Source organism: Electrophorus electricus, chromosome 12 (genome assembly GCF_013358815.1).
Source record: "Electrophorus electricus isolate fEleEle1 chromosome 12, fEleEle1.pri, whole genome shotgun sequence".
Classification (NCBI taxonomy): Eukaryota; Metazoa; Chordata; class Actinopteri; order Gymnotiformes; family Gymnotidae; genus Electrophorus; species Electrophorus electricus.
Genome location: NC_049546.1, coordinates 13,391,561 through 13,415,482, shown reverse-complemented (window position 1 = coordinate 13,415,482; position 23,922 = coordinate 13,391,561). Strand labels below are relative to the sequence as shown.

The 23,922-nt window shown below is 40.7% G+C and overlaps 1 protein-coding gene across 7 annotated transcripts in view; it reads left to right on the top strand.

Annotated features, from left to right (window-relative positions):
* Positions 1 to 324: 324 nt before the first annotated feature.
* Positions 325 to 23,922, top strand: part of gria3b (glutamate receptor, ionotropic, AMPA 3b) — an 82,535-nt gene continuing 58,937 nt past the window's right edge. For all 7 annotated transcript variants that reach the window (XM_027008631.2, XM_027008629.2, XM_027008627.2 and 4 more), the window contains exons 1-3: positions 325 to 953; positions 1,568 to 1,726; positions 22,384 to 22,623. In XM_027008631.2, coding sequence (XP_026864432.2) covers positions 875 to 953; positions 1,568 to 1,726; positions 22,384 to 22,623 — 478 coding nt within the window. In that variant the 5' untranslated portion in view covers positions 325 to 874. The remainder of the gene's footprint in view (positions 954 to 1,567; positions 1,727 to 22,383; positions 22,624 to 23,922) is intronic.

The following is a 23,922-nucleotide window of genomic DNA, read 5'->3' as shown; positions in this document are numbered from 1 at the left end:
TCTCAAGTTTGGACAGTATGCCAATATTGTCTTAACGAGCGTTCATGTGTTCAGCTTTGGTATACGCCTGTTGTTTTTAATATTAAAATCTCCGTGTCTACTACCATTCTTTTACTTCCACGCTAGCCCCCTGCCATATTGTTTGTGCAATAGCCATCCAATATGGTGCTAGGGGTAAACGATTCCGAACAAAGCGATCGATGGTAGTCAATAAAAGGGGGTTCATATTACTGCAGCTTCACTTCTCCACATCCAATGCGACGTATAACCGTCAGCTGTCTGAGGAACACATCCCACACTAAAACTATCCGTAGAAAATACATGGGTGATGCACATTAATCCCTTGGTTTAAATTAGCGTGATTACGTGTGATCACAGAGTAGTGCTGTCGGTTCGCCAAACGAACTACTTTGCAATTCCTTGACGCGCAGTGGCTGTACTTATAAAACGTTCGTTGGTTATTTAGCCATAATCATTGCACGCATGAGGATAGTAGGCTTCTATTGATCTAAGTATTGACAGGCGCAGTACGTTACTTGTGCCTTGCAGTGAGAGTCGGATGCACAGAGACGCTTTTCTTCTTTTTATTTCAGCGTCAGTTCAAGTTTGATCAATATCGCCCTGCTGGTCCAATTGGAGGAGCCGTATTCGCAATCTGATCTGCTACACTCGCCACCACCATCACTGGGATAAGTCTCTCCCTTTCTCTCAGTTGCAGAAAATTTGTTCTGCAGCTCGGCTACCACCTCAATGAACCTAATTGGTGCGCTGTAAGTGAAGTGCATTGATCTGGAGGATTTCCGAGCTCACGACTGCGTATATGGTTTTACTCGAACTGTTCGTTTTTAGGGGTTGATTTTAAAGGTTGGAGGAAATGGCACATAGCGCGTTTCTTTTTTTATTGTGGGTTTTTGGTAGGTCTTTCGCTGGTTTTCCCAACCAGATAAACATAGGTAAGTCTTAAGTCCTTGTTATGTTGTCGTTTTGTTTCTCGTCGTCCTGTTTCATTTTTCACCCTAAAACCATTTCTCAGAACAGACGCTTGACTGTACTACTGACAGCTGTATTAATGAGCTGATAGTCTTATGCGTTTACAACGAACTTGAAAATCCTTGCAAATCACCTGAGACGCTTAAGATTATATATATATATATATATATATATATATATATATATATATATATATATATATATATATATATATATATATATATATATATATATATATATATATATATATATGCACTGTGATGTTACATGTAAGCGGTTTCATTTTTATTAGCTTCATTTGTAAGAAAGAAAACGGTAAGGAGGAAAAACTTGCCACACAAAAGTTTGTATAAAAGGAATAAGTCTATACTCTCTATGGTTGACTTCTGAAATAGAAATGCTATTCATTCATTCGAAGTCATTTTTCACTTACCATGTTTTGATGCAAAGTGCATTTGCGTTAAATTGAGTATATTAGCCGGTAGGTTTAGTGACCACGTTTCACGTTTAATGGAAAGCTTGTATTTCTGCATCGGTAAAATAAAATCTTAAACGATATTCTTTTACGTTCTTAAAGGTGGACTCTTCATGCGGTCGACGGTGCAAGAACACAGTGCTTTCAGATTCGCTGTTCAGCTGTACAATACCAATCAAAATATGACCGAGAAACCCTTCCATCTGAATTACAACGTAGATAACCTCGAATCCTCCAACAGCTTCTCTGTTACCCATGCTTGTAAGTATTAAGCAGTTCTACACTACTGCGCCTTAATGTACTACAGCGTTAAGATACGCAGGCTAAACTGCTTTTGTATGTAGGGGAAAACTGTTCCTGAAAAGAAAAAAGTCGTCTTGAACATTGTTGCTAGTGTGTGTGTTTAGAAAAAGCTTTCAGTCCCGTTTCTGCTTTAGCACTTACAATCTTTTCAATTACTCATTTTATCTCACTTCCGTCCCTGCACACATGGAATGTACATATGAGTCGCTGGATATTTTGACTCCTCAGTTTCCTCAGTATGTCCTCAGTATTATTCTAAAGCCAGAAGGGGTCGGTTACCCCATCCCCTCATTATTTTTTTTCTCTCGTTCCTTTAATTACACTTGTCAGTTATCATTAAATGTATGATAATTTAGGTTGATATTCCCTCCTCTCCACACATACAGGTTAGCTATTACAATGGGATTGGTTAGCATATGACAGAATTCCCTTTTGCTGTGATGGCAACAAGGTCCCTTTGTACCTCTTGTGCTTGCCCACTCTGATTTGTAAATGAAAGCATTTTGCAAAAGGGGATGAATAGTCAGCTGTGGGTACAGTGTTGGTATTTCTGACTCAAAATCTCTTTGAATTCAAAACAAGTTCCCTTGGCAACACAGAACATCCAAAACTCCACCGAGATTTCTGATAGTTGTTGAAAAAATTGTTTGTCTTATTATGGAAGCAAGGTTATTGTAGACTGTGGGTTGAAGATATAATTAACTTTTTTATGACATAGTTTTAAAAATGTTCTTAGAGAGCAGTGCAAGATTTGGGCACTTGGTAGATTATTTTGTTTCACCACCATAACCATATTCATATTTCAGTGTTATAGGTACTATACACCTATAACACACACACACACACACACACACACACACACACACACACATGTATATATATACGTGTGTGTGTGTGTGTGTGTGTGTGTGTGTGTGCTTAATCTCACCCCTACATCTACAGTGTGTGCTTATTAACAAACAGATCTCATTTTGCCTGCTTGCACTAACAGCCATTGGAAAAAACAATCTATACTTCTTCAGCTCACATCAGCCACTGAACATGCAGGGGCTGGGCTTGGGGGTGTGGCAGAGTTGGAAAGTGGTGTTCACTCTGATAGAAAAGCAAACAATAAGTGAATGAGTAAATAGATCATTGACAATGGCCTATATTGTTACACATGCTAAGGAAGTACAATATTATCCATGGGAAAGGAAGCTAGACTTTTAGAATTTAGCAGTTTAATCAAACCTACGGGCACGCTGTTTGCACTATCTGTGCAGTCCTGTGGGAGAGCTTGCCCCATTTTTGCTGTCTTAGAGTTTTGTCATTTTGTAGCTTAATCAAGAACATGTTTCAGAACTGCCTTTAATGTATGAAGCATTTTGGAGGCTCTTTGATGTTAGCAAAATATTCTGGGATTTTTTTTTTCAAATTTGTACTTTGCACAGCAATAGTACTGGAAGTTGTCAACAGCATTCATGGTTTCCCTTTGATATGCATATCAACAGATGTTCCACTGTCAAGACTCCATCTTGCATCTTCCACATATTATTTAACTAAATCACTTTCATATGATGTTTAAGTGATTTCCTGAAAGACAGCTTTTGCATTCAGACAGAACTGGCAAGCTGTTGGACTAGTATTTTTTTATTTTAGCAGCTATAAGAAAAAAAAATGCATAATTTGCAGTGACTAGTAATCTTAAATGTAGATACAAAATCTTTACATCACTATCTCTATCACCCAGTCTCTGAAGAACAAATGATATCTTAGAGAAGTAAGTCTCTAGATTTTGACAGGATTGAGAAATATGACAGTAGGTACTGTAGCCTATCATACTATTGCTGAATTTGAAAGTGAGTTTGGTGAGTTTCGCACACAAGCACACAATTAACTTCAGTGTGTCTGTGGTACCTAGGAAAATAACTAGATTCTCTGTGGAATGTTTTTTCCCTAAAAAGTAGAGTTCTGATTACATATTAGCATTTTTGTAAATGTGAATTTAAAAGTATTAATTTCTTGAGGAGCATAACCATTGCTAAAGAGATATATCTAATATCCCTGTCCATATCTAATGTCCTTATGGGTTGTATGTATTGTTGATTCTTAATGTTTTGTTGGTTTGAGCTTCTTCAGTAATTTGCAGCTACTGAGATACATGAAATGTATTTAAATATAAAGCTGCATTTATTGTGTGATGTGCACCAATAGTCAAAGTCAATCGGGAACTGAAATAACCTGTATTACTACCAAAGCATACCAGTGGCTTCCCATGCATTTTCTTCATTACTCTTCAACACTGAATGTCACTTTCCATTGCAGAGCTGATCATTGTAATGTAAGATCTGAAATTGGATAGAGAGCATCTTGGAAACACTGTCAAAGTGAACATATCAAGCAGTGGTTCATGCTGGGTTTGTCAAAGTCCTTTCAAAGGCTCCTAAATTTCACATTATACTTATCCAGTTGGTGCTGCTTCTGTGTAAATTGGAGATCAGTTCACATGCAAATACAAGGAGTCTTCTGTGGGTTTCAGTATAAAACACGGTAAGAGCACTATAAGAAAACTTCCTTCAAGACCTTAGAGTGGGGAGTCGATGCAAAAATATGGGTTGTCCAAGTAGGAGCCTAGACCATTTAATACAAATTCATTTCAAAACTACACAATGTGGCGTAACAAAATGAGTAACATTTGTATTGCTAACAGTTTGGGTTTTTTAATTCCATTTTTTACTGTTTAATTTTTATTAATGCATCACAGGTCCTATTCATCACAGGTTATTCATCACAGGTCCTAAGCAAATATGGCCCCATACACTTTGGTGGAAGCAAAAGCTATATTGTGCATGATGTTACTCACTTCAAAATGATGAGTTTTTACTGTATGAATCATAAAGAAACCTAATAACATTTACAGAGTAGTTTTATTCTCTCTGACCATCACAGCACAATGTTGTCCTGTTATACCCAATTTGATATGATAGCCAGGAAACTGTCTAGTATAATTTATGTTATGGCCAACGATTATAAAATTCACAGCCTCTTTGTCATTTCCTGTATTCCTAATATCATCACTGGATATTCTCTCCTTTTTTCTTAAATGGAAGCCCAAATCTTATAGGGAGAATCTATTTAAAGGAGGTGAGTTGTCTGTCCAGAAGCCTTCGTTAATAACTTGATGAATGTCCCACTTTCACACAGCAGGAAATACAAACCAGATCTTCTGCATTTGTTCGTTCTTTGATATCAATTTGCTGGGGGGAACAAATCATACCAGTCTCTATTAAAATTGCAAATACTTAAAGGTTCTCCTAGAGAGCACCTCTTTCTTGTCAATTCAATAAACTTGGCCAAATGGTGACAGGCTTTTGAGAATGATGTTTTATGATTGTCTGTGATTGATTGATTTTATGAATGTCTGCAGCAGTAGTAGTGCACTGGTTGAGGTACTTGTCTAGGAGTCAGCAGCTTTCTAGTTCAAGCCCCAGCACTACCAAGTTGCCACTGTTGATCTCCTGAACAAGATCCTTACTCCTGAAATTGTACTCAGTCATAATTGTAAGTTTAGCTGCCTCAAACTATATTGTGTGATTCCTGTCTATTTGAGGGATTGTTGTCAAAACAACATTTTACAGATGACAAGTTCCAATGAGTGACAACTTAAAGTAGACTAAGTATACATTTTTCCTATTTTGTACATCAGCCTCGGTTTTGGTTGCAAATGGCCCACTGTTTGATGATAAGTTTTTGGACAAGGGATGCTGAGCAATTCTGCTTAATGGAATGCCCGTGACATTCAACCCAGTGCAACAGGAAGAAGGGCACATGTCTAATCTAATGTTCCAGTCACTTCAGTCAGGCACTTTGGTTCTGGATGGTCTCTCTCTTTCTCTCTCTCTCTTTCTCTCGCTCTCTGTCTCTCTCTCTCTCTTTCTCTCTCTCTCTCTCTCTCTTGCTCTCTCAAACATTTGTTTAAAGATGTCAAATCGTGTCAAATCAATACATATTTGAGAATATAAGGCTACATAAGTGAGAAAGAGTAACTGACTGTAAGGCAGCAATGTCAAAACTGTCTGATCCTGCACTTTGACTTGTGAAATGTCCTTTAAACTGTGTTTCAGACTGAACTGGGAGTACAAAACAATAAAATCACCAGTAGAGTAAAACTGTTTAAACTGCTTAAGCCAATTGCATGAGACAGCCTTTTTGCCGTACAGTGAAACACAGACTTACTATGGCCCCAGTTAAGGCAGTATATCAACACAAAATATCAACTGTGATTCAAGCTGTGAGGCTAATATGCGCAATATGGTGCTATCTGAAAGCCAAAGCAACACATTTGTGCATGCTTTGTTTAGATTAATTTGCTGTAGAAGTGTGTTGTTCAGGCAGTCACTGTAATGAGATGTGAATACCCTAAGAATCTTCTAGGATCTTTGTCTCTTTAGTCATCCACTATCTATCTATCTATCTATCTATCTATCTATCTATCTATCTATCTATCTATCTATCTATCTATCTATCTATCTATCTATGTATGTATGTATGTATGTATCTATCTATCTATCTATCTATCTATCTATCTATCTATCTATCTATCTATATATATATATATATATATATATATATATATATATATATATATATATATATATATATATATATATATATATATATATGAAACATGCTTTTATTATTTTAACATATTGTGCCTAAAGAGCAACAGCTGTCAGCATTGCAAAATTAGAAGTGATGTCATTGTTGTCAGGAAGCTTTGTCTTTTTGCATAACCTGCCCCATTACGTGCCTTTTGTTGGCGCGGTGAACATAATCCCCACAGTCACTCTCTGCCAAACTGTGTATCAGTGAAACACAGCCTCAAAATGGCTGAACTGATATTGAACTTTTTCAACACTTTGCTTTTGTTTTGGTGCTGCTCAAAGCAGCTCAGTCTGATACACATAATTTTTCATGCCTAGTCAGGCAGTCTTAAACCAAGCTGAAGTTTATTTGGTCTTCCTGGAGTCTTACTTTAGCTTCAGTGTGGTGTTCAGGGCTGATGAGGTTCCCACTATGCCTGCTCTACTCACCCATTTCAGGGACATATTTGGTTCCTGTGTGTGTTTGTTTGGTGAGCTACTATTGCCAGGGTTTTGTACAGTTACAAAACCATGGCATGAATGCAAAAGTGGGATTTGAATATAGTTAGAATAGTAAGAACATTGTAATGATCAGGTTTTTGAAGACTTTTTGTGAGTCAAGTTTTGATTATCTGCAAATTTGGTGTTGTGCAGCCTTTTCACACCATTCCCATCTATGTGAACTATGAAACCGATCAGGTGACATGACCTCTGGATAATACCTTCAGCATATAAGTAGACATGAATTCAATCGGTTTCCTAGATTGTATAAGGCACTGAATTGTCCTTCCATTGTCTGTAAAATTCTAGGTCCCACATTAAATCAATATAACTGAATCACTGATATCAAATTGTGCTACTCTGAAATGCTGTGCTAGATCCCATTACCAGATGAGCTAGTGATTTAATATATGTTTGCAACTGAGCCATGCTTTTTGAATTGTATGCACAGTTTCATCATTTTGCATTGATTCGTTAGTCATTGTCATTAGAAAAGTGTGGTTTGTCTGGTAATAGATGATGCTTCTTATCAAGCAGAACTGAGAAATCAAAGTATATTTTGCTGCATATTGTCCGTGAGTCTATTGAGGTCATGGATTTTGAATTTTCCGCAGATATTTTGAATTGTAAGTTTGACCTAATATGGCACTTATTTGCAGGTCTTACCAATCCACTCAAACTGCAATTTATTATTAGAAATAGTAATAATTGTATTCTATATAGCAATACCCAGGCTATAATAATGATAGTTCATGTTAGTCTATAATCTAATATGAAAGCATTCAAATCCAGAGGAGATGTTTTGGGTAATATCCCAATAACCCACTTTGGACAGTATTTGGTCACAGTGATGTGATCATAAGAACCCAAAGCAATGACAAATTTAACATTTAGAGTCTCAGTCGTATGTCACAACTCTAAAAGCTAGCAAAGCTAGTCAAGGTGAGAATGTCAAGAAATTATGTTTCATATGTTCTGAACCACAATAGCTGAATGTATTTGCTTTACTTAACTTTCTATAGCCATTGTTAGTCAGAGAAGTAGTTTGGTAATCTTCTTCCAGTTGTTGCATCATGAAGTACATTCACCTGACACTTTTATCCAAAGCAACTTATAATTATGACTGAGTACAACTTGAGCAATTGAGGGTTTAGGGCCTTGCTCAGGGGCCCAACAGTGGCAGTGGTGTGGCTCAAACCAACAACCTTATGCAGCAAGTACCTTAACCACTGAGCTACCACTGACCATACAGCTTATATACTTAAATTTAATTACATTTAATATTTTTTAAATGACTACTCTATTGACAGACCTCATGTTCCATCATACCATTCAGAATTGTGGGGGTTTTTTAGGGTGGTTTTGTTTTTGTTTTTTTGCTGAAGACTGAATTGTGAAGAAGTTAGGAAGTTCTAACTTCAACCTCCGCGCACCCCTTTGAACATAGCAAGTTAGACTATTGCCTTGAAGAAATCCCTTTTTCCTGCGGCCCCAGCATGCTAAAAGTTATACGTCTGACTAATTTTTCTAACCCTCACAGTTAATTGAATTAGTGACCAGCAGCAAAAGACATGTCTGTGCTAATCCTTAAGGCAGAGCTTTGTACATTTGCTGCATTTCCTCTCTAAGACCAAGACATTTGTTTCTTTGAAGTGGTTGCAAACACTGGGGAGGAGGGAAAGAGAAAACTAATTACCTCTGTTTGGGCCATTATGTCATTCAATGCTTGAAGTTGCAGGTACATTTAGTATAGCAAGATGAGCAGTTCAAAGCAGCAGGGGCAACATGAAAAGGATGTGGGAACAGCGTTACATTCTTTTTTTCCTTTCCTTTTTATCCCCAATGGCCATGACTGAATGAAAGGCTTGAGTGTCCTTGCTTCTACATCCCCACCCACTCTCCACTTCAACCCCCACCTGTGGCAGCGAGACATCAAGCCCAGTGCTGCCGTTTATTTAGCTTTGCTTTCCATGCTATTTAGTAGCTCCTTCTTCTTTATTCCTGTTAAAGGCAAACTAGCCATCTCTGGCTCTTTAATCTTGCTTCTCTGTCTGCACAAAGCTGCGCATCCTTCATTCTGTCATTAAGCTAATGGTGTGTGTCCCCTCAGCCAAATTTCTACATGTGCCTACCCTCTTGTTTTTCTTATTGGATCCTCTGGATCTTAAACAGCTGGAAAGCATATGGTTGTTTGGCCACACCATTCTGCAGTCCGTTGCTTTTGCACTGGGAGACAAAGAACAAAACGTGACAACAAAGACTCATTTTAGCAGCACTGCATGCACCTTTGCATTGGGTGTGAAGCAAGATGGCTGCTCACAGTGGTAGCCGGCTGAACATCCAAAGGGGTGAACTTGTGAGAGATACTGCTCTGCTATGTCTGATTAGTGAGATCATACGATTGGGGAGTACACGCTGACCTTCATCACAGTCTTAAATATGTACTCAAAACCGGTGCAGACGCATTGATTCATTCAGACCACTTTAGTTATTTTACTTGTCTGAGTACTCAGAAACATTGGAAGAAAGCCAGTTGCCATCACAAACTATGAGAGGATACAAGGATGGAAGATTTTAAAATTGGCATTATCCAGCCGTAATGTGCGTCTCTTTCATTATCTATGCTTTATTACTTCAAAAGAGTATTTCCGGTTTATGGCCCAGTTAGTTTGATAGTTCACTAAACCTATTTTGATATATATTTTTATGTGAACAAATCTTGTTCTACCTCATATTATTAGCTCAGTTAACTGAGGCAGCCATTATGTGAGCTATTGTGAGTCCAGAGGTGTTATTAACACGCCAACCTAAACATACAGAGAAACAAGTAACGTGACCTTCTGTTTTAGTCATACATTATGAGGTCATGTGGCTTATGGGTAGTGTGCAAAGATGTATGGAGAAAAAGGAATGCATACAATGTAGTGTCCTCTTAATTTTTAATGTCACACAATATAGCTGAGCTGGTATATAGCCAAGTGGTGCTTGGAAATTATGATATTTAATTAAGATGTGCAGACTTGCTGCAGTCTACTGTACTTTAATGCTTTCACCATCTGTTAAACTGTAATATCATAATAGCTACTGCCCAGACTAAATCTTTTTTCTTTAACTGACCCCTGTTCTCTTAATTAGCAAACCAGCATTTACGTACTTATAACTGCAGTAACCTTACAATAAGAAAAGTTCAGGTTTGCTTTTTCTTCCAACCCTAGCTTTTCAGGGACTGTGTGCTCCTTCATTTTCCAGACTATTTGATTTATGTTTGTTTGCTGAAAGTAGCAACCTAATAGCAAAACTAAGCACAAAGAGGTAAAACAGAAGATTAGTAAATTAGTTGCTGCCTACAGCTTATGTAATGTAGTCATAGAATGTACATAGCTTCTGGCAGATGGGCTCCATGGTTTGTACTCCAAAGGAAATATGTTTATCTTGTGCCCAGACTGAATGTTTACTGAATCCTCTCTTGTTGTTGAGACTCATTTGCCTGGAGAGCTGTTTAGGACAGTAACTTAGACTGATCCTTAGACCATTTTTCTCTGAATTGAGAACTTTTATCCACCTCCACTCTCAAGTACAACCCTCAGAGAAGAGTAAGGATGTTTGAAAAGCTACAGTCAGAATTAGCCTATCACAGGTCATAGATAATGCAGGAAGGCTAGCTTTTTTGATGTAGACACAACAACGTAAATACATAAAAAACAAAAGCAATACAAAATGCTTTTTTTTTTTTTTACATTTGATAACATATAAAGAACATTTGAGGATTTTATTTTGAGTGGCCACAATATAGATTTGGGCATGGCTTTACATTTCCAAAATACTGAACCACTCCATGTAGCTTTTGCTTTAGGTAGCACCACATTATTTAAACAAGATCCATTCCACCTAGAGTCTACATAATTTGACTAGAGTGTGCACAACATGTAGACAGATTTAATACTACAGCCAGAGTCTCCAGCTTTGCCAGGACCGGGCAAAACAGAACCAGGAAGAGGGAGGGAAGATATCAAAGATAGCTGTTGGGTCAGATACAGAGCTACTCTGAGGATGAAGAAGAGATCCCGCTGTATTCCCATAACTCCTTACCCTTCCCCTGACCCAGCCCCACCCCTAACCCCACCCTACCTCTGGCCCCGCCCCTGTTTCACCCACCCACACACTCACAAGCTCACACTAAGTGAGAGCACTTTGTTACTGGAGAAATATGATTAGATTTATGTAGCTCTATGTAAAAGGAAGAGGAACCAGAGACTTTATACACATTAGAAGCTCTTTGTGAGCCTTGTTCTGTATTTGGGAAGCTAGTTTGCTGTTACATTCTGTAAAAAACCCTGAAGCAGAATATGTCACATGAACTAGGACTCTCCAGCTCTGATGGAGCAAATTCAAATAATAAGTGCAGGTGATTGTGAGGCTGCACAGAAATATTATCACCTTTTCTTTCAGGATACTCAAACCTTTAGTTAGTTTCTGATTTCTGCTACCTCTGTTTATGTCTCTGCAATGCCAAAAGCTAGCATTGTGATGTAGGGTACAAACTCTATCAGCACCCTATTAAACAACTGGAGCAACTTTCATTTAAGCAATACGTAATGGCTGTTAATCCTTGGGGGGGCTTCATGGGCACTTGCAAAAGCCTGTGAACTGCTGATTATTTAATTTCTCTCGAGTTCCTATATATTCAGTGTAAAACAAAGCACAATGCAGAAACTAACTTCCACATATGAATCAGTCCCATCCCATTACCTCAAATAAGAAGTTTGGTAGTAATATGAAGTGTTCCACCTCATTAGCATTTAGCTGCAATCCCCTATAATCGCATCATGCTTGCATTTCTGTGTATTTGTATGTGGCTTTATTAAATAATATGGGTACTGATTGAATCACGTCCATTTGATAAAAAGTGTAAAGGCCTCTAGTTAACCTTCCTGCAATAGTGGAGTTTTGGAGGCTATGGAAACTCATCCATTTAAAATTGGGCTGAAAGACATCAGGAGAGTGGGATGGAATGAAGCGCACAGCTCACAGCAGTGGACGTGCATTTGTATTCTACAAGATGCACATTTCTGCAAGAGAGAACATTCAAGGGTAAAAATAATAGGCTTAGACATGAAAGAGAAGAGCATCATGACACCTTGAGAGTGTCTAGACAGAATAAAGGAAACTCACGAGGGAAAAGAAGTAGCAGAATCTGAAAGAGTGAACTACTTGTATATACTAGTTCTGCTGTTTCAAATTGAGTCAAGGTAAACCTTTCATGTGTCAAACCAAAACCAAAAACCATGAAATTGTAACAAAATGTGACAATGTGAAACACAAAGCAATCAAATATTTAATATACCCATATGGGGAAGTGGAAAGCTATACTAAACACTATGTTTGCTACTACTTTTTTAGCACATTGCATCACTCTGGGAAAATGGTTTCAATGTCCCATTGGCTCACTGGCTTCTCCCCAGTGGATATGTTGGAATCCAGCAGCATGATCAACCAGTAGCCTGTTGAGAGATGAAAATATGTGCACAACACACCATCTACTCACTCGCTCACAGATAAAACACAATGAATTTCGGAATATTTCAGAATATGAAGCAGTCTTCCTTTTCCTTAAGTGGACCTGAGAAGAGAGTTTGTTGGAGCCTTTATTTGGGTTAGAATCACTACCCCTCACAGATGCTTTTTGATAAAGCAACAGCTTTCAAAACAGCTTCCTCTGCTACACTCTGAAGAGTTTGATTCTTTCTCCTCATCAAGCTCAAGTGATGGCACTGGCTATTGCGAAGCATAAGAGGATGCTTTGACAGCATTTGAATGTCACCACTGGGTTGCTATTTGAAGGTGTTGTTTTTCACACTGCGTTCCAGCGTGCTCCTTTTAAATCACTAGGAATTGCTAAGTCGCAAGATGACAGACACGGTCCTTAGGTTTATTGAAGATGAAATCAACATATAAGGAGAAGAATGCTCCACTGACCATAAAAAGCAATAATAAACATCCCCTAGCCCCCACCCAAGCAAACCCCAAACAAACCCACAAAGCCATAAGATCTTGGGCACATATTTATCGGAGTGCAAAGCCGTGGATGCTTTATGACAGCCCTAGTAACAGACTCCCGGAGCGCGATCGAACTGGCACAAGCGACTCATTATTGAAGTCTATTCGTCACTGAAGAGGAATAGCAGCTTGGTGTGCAGTGGTCCGTCTGCTTCCACCTGTAGCTAAACATTGGCCACATTAAGGAGGAAGTCTCCTAGAGGTCTGTTGGAGGAGGGCAGGAGGAGATGTGCTCGTCTGAAGGCTCGTCACTGTAAGAGCTCCTCAATTGGTTCTTTCCATTTTCCCCTTTGCCTTCAAAGGCCACTACACAAGGCTGTACCCATTTCCTGCTTCCCCTCTGGAATCGCAATCAACTCAGAAATCTCACAATAACAATTATCAGGCAACCTATCATCCTTCCACTTTTGTGGTCCACATCATGATTTAAACACTTTTGGGGCTGTTGCCCAGTCTTATCTGTGCTTTCTGATACTGCCACGTTGCTATTTGGCTCTGTCTCCTGACTTCAGTGTCCTTTGCAGGGTCAGAGCAATGTTCCCCAATGCATTAAGAAAAAAAGAAAGAAATGAACAGTCATTTATTGTGTTCAATAATCTGCACTGCGGCATGAGGACTATGCCATTGTTCGTGGTTCAGACTTTCTGGGCATTGTAGTTCTAGGGGTGAGGAACAGCACAAAACATGACAAAAGATCTTGATGAAAGGAGTGGAATGGAATCAGCTTAGGTTTGCAATGGGTTACCATCCTAATGTATTGCAATAGTATAACAGTGGTATGCTTTCATCATCTACTGTGTGTACAAAACAGATTTCAGGCCTTGTCCAGATTCATGAAGATGTCCTAAGTCAGATAGAGGTCACAATACATAATTCTTAGAGCTTGTTTTCTCATGTGCAAAGAAAGAAAGAAAGAAAAGCTATTTAATATGTAGCATAATGGTATATAATGATAAGACAGTATTCTAAACTCAAATAGTAAGAAGAGTATATTTTTCAAATATTTTGAGCTTTTAGCTTCCTTTTCTGCAGTATCTATGTCAGCTTATATGTACTGTAATTTAAAGGGAGTATTTTGCCTAACATTTTGCATCTTTAAAAGTCCATCCATCCATTTGCATGCATGTGTGTGTCAGGGGGGAGTTGCAGAGAAGAATGAAAGCAATGGGGAGAATGTGGGAGAGACTCTCTGTTTTCACTCAGAAAGAGAGGCAGGACAAACCTGAATTATTTAAGTGGTTTAAAATTACAGTAGCATGCAATACCAAGAGTTAAAATAACTGCCAGTATTTCTCAACTACATCAATTACGTTAAAGCTTGATGCCTCAAAACAGAACTGCAGAAGCAGAGGTGTATCATCATTTGCAATTGATATTCAATGAGGGTATCAGATAGACCGTAGCAATCAAGATTCACCATCCACACAAAAGTGTGTAAGTTCTGCAAAGCTTAACACGGAATGGATGTAAAGGGAAAATGTATCCCACATAGGCTCACTGTGAAATTCAGCATTTTTATCAACCTGTTATTGGCTGTTGTCCTATTGCATAGCCCACGTTTCATCTGTGCAAGTTGTTTCTCTGAAAGTCCAATTGATTTCATCCACCCAGCTGAAAGAATGGGCTCATGGATGGTAAAGGGTCCAGTTGTTCTACCACTGTTCCATCTACCACTGATGCTCCAGCCATCATTGCTTTTGTGTTGTGCACTTATTACACCTCCAAAGAACATGTAACAAGCACATCCATACACATGTGGACCTGCTGACAAGCTGATCAATGGAAGAAGCCTTTGTGATATTCCTGCCTGGAATTGAATGAAGTAGGTTGGTCAAGTGGCTCGATGAGGCCACCTGGGCCAGATCACGCGAGGCCAATTTGGCCGGATTATGTGAAGCTACCTGGACTGGTTTAAGTGAAACCACCTAGATTGGATTACGTGAGGTGGTTTGGATTGCTTGTGGCTACATGTACAGGTACCTTAATCTCCCCTATGTATGATGACCCCACATAGCATTAAATCATACAATGATACAATGTATACAAGACCTGGATCTCTGCCACTCCTTTCTCACCCCCTCTTCCCTACTTCTCTAGTTCTACAGCTATATTGGTTTGTTATGGGCTCGCATAAGACTCAGGAAGCTCACACTAGCCAGACCCAGCAACTAATCCTACCCATCTGCAGCCTGAAAAGATGATCTTGAGTGCACCAGCACCAGACCCCTTCATAAGTATGCCTACCCCTAAAGCTCTGGACCCCTGATTTCTTTTTGAACATGAAATGCAAATATAAGAGAGAAAATAAAAAGAGAGCAAATTAAAGCAATGTGGATCAGTCATAAAGAAAAGCTGTGTTTATGTGACTATGGGGAGGGGCCTTGGTGTTTTTAACTGGCTCACCAGCTGGGCTTTGGGCTCTGTCATCTGCTCTTGCAGGCATCGATCTTTGGCTCATATGAGTCTCTGCTGGCCTAATGGGGATACTGAGCTATGCCCCACTCAGGTTCAAAGACACGGCTCAGCTGCATCTTGGGCCACCAAGCTGCTTCGAGGTGGCGGGCCCGTCACTTTCGACGCCCATGTTTCCACTTGCAGCATCAGCGGCAGCACTGGGTTATCCTGGGAGTGTGCGGCAGAGCATCTTGAGGGCACTGCGTCTCCTTCCATTACTCATGTGGCCCATGCGCTGCCACCAGACTGAGGCTTAACAAAAAAAGCAAGCCTCTGGCGCAGCTTTTTCCCCTGCATGTCTATGCCTCCCCGTAGCTCTTGCTCTCTTTCTCATCCACTCACTGCTCCACCTGATTTCTTGCCCTCTTCGCCCACAGATCCATTGCAGTTGTCCACATCAAGGCAAAGTGGGCTCCATTTAGAGAGAGCTACATTTAGGGCAGCCAGAGCCAGGTGCACTAGGCCCAGCCCCTCCACAGAAGGCCCTTTGCTGCTGCTACTTAATAGGTCTGGAACCCTCCAGGAAGACCAACTCCTCTGCAGTAGGCACAACCAAATCCACCATCGCCCCCAAACAGCAGCATCCCTTTAGCAACAGAACCCGCCTCTCTGCAGAAGGCCCATCCTGTCTGCAACTTTAACCAAATAGCTACTGACACCATTGCACTCTCCACCCATGGACGTGCCTTTTGGTTCACAGGCTCCTCAGGACACTGCTTAGCTTTCCTGTCAGGTGGCCTGTCAGGATGGCAGCCCACAGGGAAAGGCTTCAAAAATGCAAAGCTGCCTTCAGATCGCCAGGCGACTCCACGCCTCTGTCTCTGATAAAGTAGGCCGCTGCAACCCCCACTCTCCTCCCACATTATACAACCTCAATGAGAGCTCCTAGAAGATGAAATAGGAAAGTGGACTCCTTGTGCTTAAAATGAGAAAGCATGTGTGTCCGCATGAGTGAGAGAGAGAGAAGCTGAGAGTAGTCTTCTTAAATAAAAAAAACATGGATTCAAGGTTAAAGCAGCACCCTCCCTCCTGCCTGTGCCCTTTTTGGTTATTCAGGGCAGAAAACAGCAGGGCTGAGAAAAAGAGAGAAATAAAGAGAGAAAGAGCTAGAGAAAAAGAGAGAGAGAGATAGAGAGAGAGAGATAAATAGCCCTTGTTTTAAATTCATGTTTGCAATCAAGCAAACAATGCAAATTCCTCTCTTGCATGGATTGTTTTTTTGTTTTTTTTTAACTCAGCACTTCTAGTCATGAATTTTAATGTCATCTGATCAGATGTTCTAAGAACACATATATTATAAGAGCAATATTACAGTAGATATCTTTAAAATCTTGTCCACCATGTATAACAGAATCTGACTTATCAGTATGCATATGTTACTCATGGAACTGTGTTAGTTGCCATGGACAGTATGTGTATGGATATGGGGATTAAATCCAACCCTAAAATATGCCTTCATGTTTCAACATGAAGTGCAATGATACACTGGGCATGGGGCTCTCCAGCTTTTCATTTGGGCCAGCAGATACTCATCCACTCGCAAATAGGTTAGCTGAGGTGCTGTGGAGGAGGTCGCAGTGGATGGCTATGTGGGTGCTGTGAGTGAGCCAGCTCTCCAAGTGAGAGGGAGGAGAGAGAGAGGAAACTGAGTCTGAGAGAGGGAATGACTGCATGAAAGGGAGGAGAGAAAGAATGAGTGAATAGAGAGCGAGTAGGGAGACTGAGTGGGGTTATTTCAGAGCTCACTATTGTTTCCCCACACATAGTGCTGAACCCAGCTGAAAGCCACCACCCACGCCTCACGGCTCTCCCTTTTTAAAATGGCCTCTCCCAGACTGCAGCTTAGCCACTCAGAGAAGAGGCTGTTTGAAAATGTCCTCTTTAACTATTCCCTTAAGCTTCTACTCTGATAAGGCTTTCTGCTCTCTCTAGCTCATGCTCTGGGGAATCGATCATGATAGGCACAAGTTAGGATTTGGGAGTGAAGCTTGCTCCTCTCAGGACTAGCCCAAATCTGTGTTTCAGGGCTCCCCAAGCCCAGAATATTGAAACAGTTCTGCATATGGCTGTGTGCAGGCTCCTGATTCATCTTTTTAGTGTCCTTACAGCATTTGTTCTAAAGACAAATGTTGCATTTTAATATGCAGCATGAATTACCTGCAGAAGGGTGGCCATATTTTTTAAATGCTTTGAGTATGAGGGCTGAATTAATAACACTTGCAGTTGTTTTTCTTAGGATGGTGAAGGACAAAAACTGATCCAATGTCAATCTTAAACTTTCTTCAAATTTGATGAATACAGCCTTATATTTTGATGGCTGGCCCATCTTCCAAGTTACAGTTACTTTCAGTTCAGCTGCAGAAGCAGCATGACTGAGCTCCACAGTACTGATTGGGGATTAGTTGCCCAATCAGCAGTGGGAGACTTTGTCAACAGCTTTCTGGAAATCCAGTTACCGAGTTTCATAAGCCTTAAATGTATCAAACCCATTTCATGGGCCTCTGCAAAGAAAAAAAAATTAGATGTACAAAAGTGACTCTGCTTCAGACAGGTAATGTTTAGAGAGTTTCAGTATAGGTGGTGGCTCATTAAGTAAGGAGTCCACCACAACAACCATAGAGAAGCACATAGTCAGGGTAGAGGGGAAAGCCTGCAAAGACTGAGACCTGTGGCTGCTGATGTCCATGCGGTTCTGACCACAACTGCTGTGACCTGTCCAGTTGCAACCAAGAACTTTTGTCACCAGTTTCTTCTTTCCTTGTGTAGATTTGTATATTAGAACCCACCCATAAATAGGTGACAGTCTTAAGTCAAACGGCCCATTCACTTGCAGCTCACAAGTGGGTTATCTTTTGGATTTATTTTCCTGCAAGGACACTGGCACTTTGTTTATTATCTGGCAGGGTGAAGACAGCAGTTAATTGCTTGCCTCCCTTTTTTTCTCCTTCATGCCAAACAACAGCATCATGGCCTGACCTGTTCTAAAGGCTAGGGCTCATAATTCAATTATCTCTAAGCACATTTGCCTCTTGCACCATCTTGAACACTCTGCTATCTTATGAAAAAGTGTCACTTTGTGGAAGGCTTAAAATTCATTGTTTTATTGCCAGTGCCATTGCTCAAACCTTTGCAATGAAACTCGAGCTGTTTCTACTGCTGACACTCAAAGTGGTAATTGTTTTGGTAATCATGGCAACGATCTCACAAATAGACTGATCTTAAATAGAAAATCCTCTGTGCTTCTTTATCTTTCTTCTTTTAACAAGTTTTTTTTTCAGCTGTGGGCAGCAGTTTATTTATACAGCTCACTGAGGTCAAAAGCACTGAGCAAATAGAAAATTATCTTAAACTTCTAATAGACTTTCCTTCTAAAATTGATGTTGTTATTGTTGCTGCTGCTGGTGGTGGTGTTGCTGCTGTTGTTGCTGTTGCTGTTATTACCCAACAAACTTCTGTGGTGAACTTTAAAATCATTACAGTGTTATAATAAGTGCTGTACATTAATATGGTTTCACTTGTGCATATTATTGTTTGCGTTTAGTCAGCCAATGTAATGACATTACACTATTACACAAAACTGCTTTTTGTAAGCTACTTGACTCTAGAGCACCATCAATGTTCTTGTAGGAAAACACTAAGCAACCAACATTACCAAGCAACCCTTCAGAGGCAAAGCTGATTGGTGCTTTGTGTAGCAATGGCTAAGAAATGGCCACCACCTGGTTGCAGAGGGCACATGGCACAACTTTAACTCAAACATGATCTGCAGCCAGAGGACACCCTGTAAGCAAAGGTCTTACCAGAGAACTGTTGTGCAGCAAGCAGGATTATAAATGCCCTCTGGTAAGAACTTAAAGGATTCCTCATTGCTATTCTTTGGCTATTGCCTCTGGGGTACATGATGTCAGCAGTAAAAGCACTGCATGTTCTGGTGGCAGACATATTTTAATGTGCCTCTCAGTACCAGTGAAATGTTAAATGTTTGCTCTGGCATTTTGTCTGTTGCCTATTGAAGTGACTATTCCCCCAGTCGTTGCACTGTGGTTCTTGCGCCCAGAGCCTTGGGCAAACACTGGGTCTTTATTTTCGACCCTTGGAGCTCCTTAAGCAGCCTCAGGACAGTGGCTGTAGATTGAGGACACCTGCTGCCAGGGCAGGCAGGTATGGGGTGTCTCAGAGAAGACTGAGTGGGAGACTGTGTGAAGCCTGACAGCTGATTCATTGGTCACTAGCTGCTTTGAGTGCTGGTGTCATGGAGGTGGCATGTCCTCACGGTTGGGGCTGTGGCACAGGGCACAGAGGAGATCTGCAATGGATCTCAATGTGTGTGTGTTTGGGGGAGGGGGTGTACGTGTTTAGAAGCAAGTCTGATCTGGTTTGCTAGACTGGTGGAGTGGGTCGGAAGCTATGGACCAGAAACTGAGATATGGATTGTAGCACAGCAGGGAGTAAGAGAACATTCTCCACAGAGTGATCCATCACACATACAAGCCAAAAAGAGAGCTTGGCCAGATTATTGTTAAGCGATGCTTTAAAGGTGTATTAGGAAAGTTAGTGATTGTCCATGGACAGTATACAGAGTCTGGAGTCAAGTATCACCATATAATTATGTGAAAAATATATACATTACCTTATACCATACATTATGTGAAAAAAATTAAATCATCAATAAATTAAATATAGCTACATTATGTAAAGGTGCATCTTAACTGGCCGGTCTTTGAAAGGGTGACAGGCATCAAGGAATAAATTATTATTTTGAACTGATATTTGAACTGATATTTGGCTTTTATTATTTTATTTATACACTAAATAAAATAATTATATATATATATATATATATATATATATATATATATATATATATATATATATATATATATCCCTAACCCTTAGAAGATTCATATTTAATATTCATTCAACCTTCTTGGAGATAGCATACTGGGGGGTTGGCTGTGTGAAAAGATTCTAAAGGGTGAGAACAAGACATAGAGAGAAGGAGAAAGTCAGAAGGAGGGAGCAGCCAAAATCAGGGTGATCAGCCCTAACAGTTCCTCTTGTGTGCACCCACTCCCTAAGCAACGTGTGAGTCTAGTGGCTCGAGGCAGCTGGACTGCCTGTGATTATGTTAAGTCAGGCTGGAAAGACGCCTGTGGGACAGGGCCACCTTGAAGGACCTTTATTTTCCGACGCCGACAGCCAAGCGTCCGTCTGGAGGAGCTGCGCTCCAATACGCCTGCACCACCATGTGCACGGCGTGGGTGGTGCTGTGCGATCTGCCGTGCTCTCGGTAGAGGAAGCCGCTATCCACCCCGGAGGAAGAGGCTCAGGATGCCTGTGTCCTCATGAGAGTATGCTTAGCTAACAGTGCTTAGCACGCATCTTTCTGAGGCGAGACAAATCCGCTGCAGTCCCTGCCACAGATGAAAAACACATTATCAAAACTCGACACATCTCCGTGGACCTAAGCACACCTTGTGAAAAGCACTGAGTGGAACATTTTTCCCCCTCGCTCCTCAAGAGCTAGTAAAACATCCATGTCCAGGCCAGTATACAGAGCAGCCAAACTCTGGTAGCTGAATGCTCATAGATACAATCTGTGTAAAGAGCTGTTCAGGTGAAACAAAACACTGTCCCTGAAGAGTTTGTACAGTTTAGGGAGCATCCAGATGGTCTGGGGATGGCAAGCCAGCACAAAAGAGGGCTTCGATTGAGCTGACAGGGCAGCAGGGAGGCTGAGAACTATTTATCTGAATAGCATGCATTCATTCGACGCCTGCTCTAATAAGCCAGAGACAGCTGATGGGGGGCAGCCACCCCCCCTCCAAGGAGACAGAGAGTGTGTCAGAACTGGCCCAAATTCTGCGAAAGTGAAGGAAAAAAAGAAATGAGGCTCTGTCAAAAGTACTGCAAGCAGTAAAACCCTTGTGCATGCATACATGCACACATTGCTCAACAGTCTCCTCCTATCATTGCTGTCGGTCTGTTAGCATGCACAAACACACAAACTCATACACATGCAGTGGTGTACCACTGTGCATGGGTATACATGGAACTGGGGAAGCAGGAGTTTGTCCGAAGGAAAATAAAGGCCCAGTTGGAGCTTCATGGGAGTAGCAGGTGGTGGAGCTGAGCACTGCAGTCTCCACTAACACAACAGTGCTGAGGAGCACCACAGAAGGGTCCTTCAGCGGCTTATGAGAACATCTCACCACTGCAGCTACCTCACTCGTTCTGTAATAGACATTGCATCTTACAAGGACCCTAGGCTATAGATATATTAGAACTATGTGAGCCTTGCTTTGCAGACTGATTTCGACCCATGGTCTCACACAGCATTCAACTTGCTTTATTTTCCACAGATCTTTTTGGAGCCTTTGGGAAAATTGTGGCCCTGAAAAATAGAACATCAAGCCAAAGTCCTGACAAATATTTGTTAATAGTTTTATTTTAATTCATATATTTCTGGCATTGAAAACAGATCATCCAGTCACCCTAGGCTATATAAATATGAACAGTTGTCAACAAATCATTAAAAATCTAAGTTTGTAATTGGATGTTGCCATTTCACAGAGATGTGCATAATTATCATTCATTTGCTTCAAGTGTTTTTGGATGATTAAGAACAGTTGATCAGCCAATCAGGCAGCATTTGGTTGGGGGCATAAGTCTGTTGATGAGCTCTCACTCTTAGTCCCTACACAGCCCTTCACTCTGCTGGAAACAATGTAATTATTTCTCCTCCCACATCCATGTAATCAGTACACTTTGCCATGTTGATACAGAATAATTCATATTACTTAGAGACTGGTGTTGTCAGATATCTGTTTGAGAACAATCACTTGCATGTCTGCATGAGTGTAGGCTGGAATCCTTATAAATAGCAAGTGGCGGTACTTCTTACTCTTTTCCTAAGGCCATGGATTTCCACAAGAAGCTAACACAAGGTCTCTGCCTCTCTCATTTGTTCCTTGATTCCAGTCTGCTCGCAGTTCTCCAGAGGGGTATATGCCATCTTCGGCTTCTATGACAAGAAATCCATGAACACATTGACGTCCTTCTGCGGTGCCCTCCACACTTCCTTTGTAACACCCAGTTACCCCATCGACTCCGACGTCCAGTTCGTCATCCAGATGCGCCCACCACTGAAGGGAGCTGTCCTTAGTCTTCTTACTTATTATAGATGGGAGAAGTTCGTGTACCTCTATGACACAGACAGAGGTAAGTTCTTTCATTCAGGTTTGTAGACTTCACCAAGACTAGGTGAAATCATGCATGCTGGTGAAAAATGCCAGTTGTATTTATTTAATAATGATATGTAACAATGGAATTACAGGTTAATTCTAACAAACATAGCTTATTAAGCATTCTGGCTATCATCAGAACATGTTTATTAATTTCCTTGACATCAACTGAACTGAGGTGCATTCCCCATATCTGTGGTCAAAGGCAAGTCCTCCCTTTCACTGACTTTAGCAGAAAGAAGGAGTGGCATACAAGTGGCTGTTGGAAAGCAATAGTCAGTGCATGCTCTGCCACGCCCTGATGTGCACAGCCTATAGCTAGTGATGCGGAGAGGATAGGCATAAACAAATCCTTGCACATGACAGATGGGCCTGTCATAGGTGGCCAGAGCTAAGGCCAAATCTCCACATATATGATATACTTTAGACAGTTGGCTCCATATCAAATATCATATCAAATGATTTAAGAAGAATAGTAAATGTAACCAAAGATTTTAAGTAAATCCAACAAGTGATTATTACACCTTCGATATAACACTGCAGAATTTTTCAAAAGTATGTGTATGTAGCACTGATATGTAATATAGACGTTCTATGTTATAGATCAGTGGTATGTACTGAGCTATAGGAGGAGACATACAGTGCCTGTTGTCAATCAAGCTGGGTCCTTTTCTAACCTTACCCTTACATTAGAATTCAGGGGAGCAGAACACTCCACATGGAATGTTGTTTGTTTTGTCATCACTGGAGAGGTCCTACCCATCCTCGGGAGTCCTGACAGACACTTCCCCCAACCTCTCAGACAGCAGAGAGAGCAGTATGGCTAGCTGAGCCCTCTTACATCTGCGCTGTGACTCTTTGTCAACGCAGTCTGTGCAGTAGCTCAGTCATGGTGCACTGTTTTACCCAGCCCCCTCGCCCATGAAGCAAACCACCATGACTCCCCTTTCAAATTAAGCAATTCATTAAACTTGAGTGCTTTGGGTTGAGAAACAGCTGAAATGTGCCTTTTGAGCAACTGCTTTCCCTCACAATGAGCTCCAAGCATTGTAACAGCTCCTTTAACAGTTTGGAACACACTCGCACACCTGTGGGAAGCTGCTGCATTACTGCTGTAGTGGGCTGGTTCACTGGTGACATTTTGCATGGCAGCACGCGAACGTTCTAACCAGTGATACAAAAATAGAATCCAGTCTCAAAGCTTAACGAAAATGATCACTGGGGATTTCAATTACCAGATGTGGTAGTGTGTGATAGTGAGTGTATAAACGTGCTA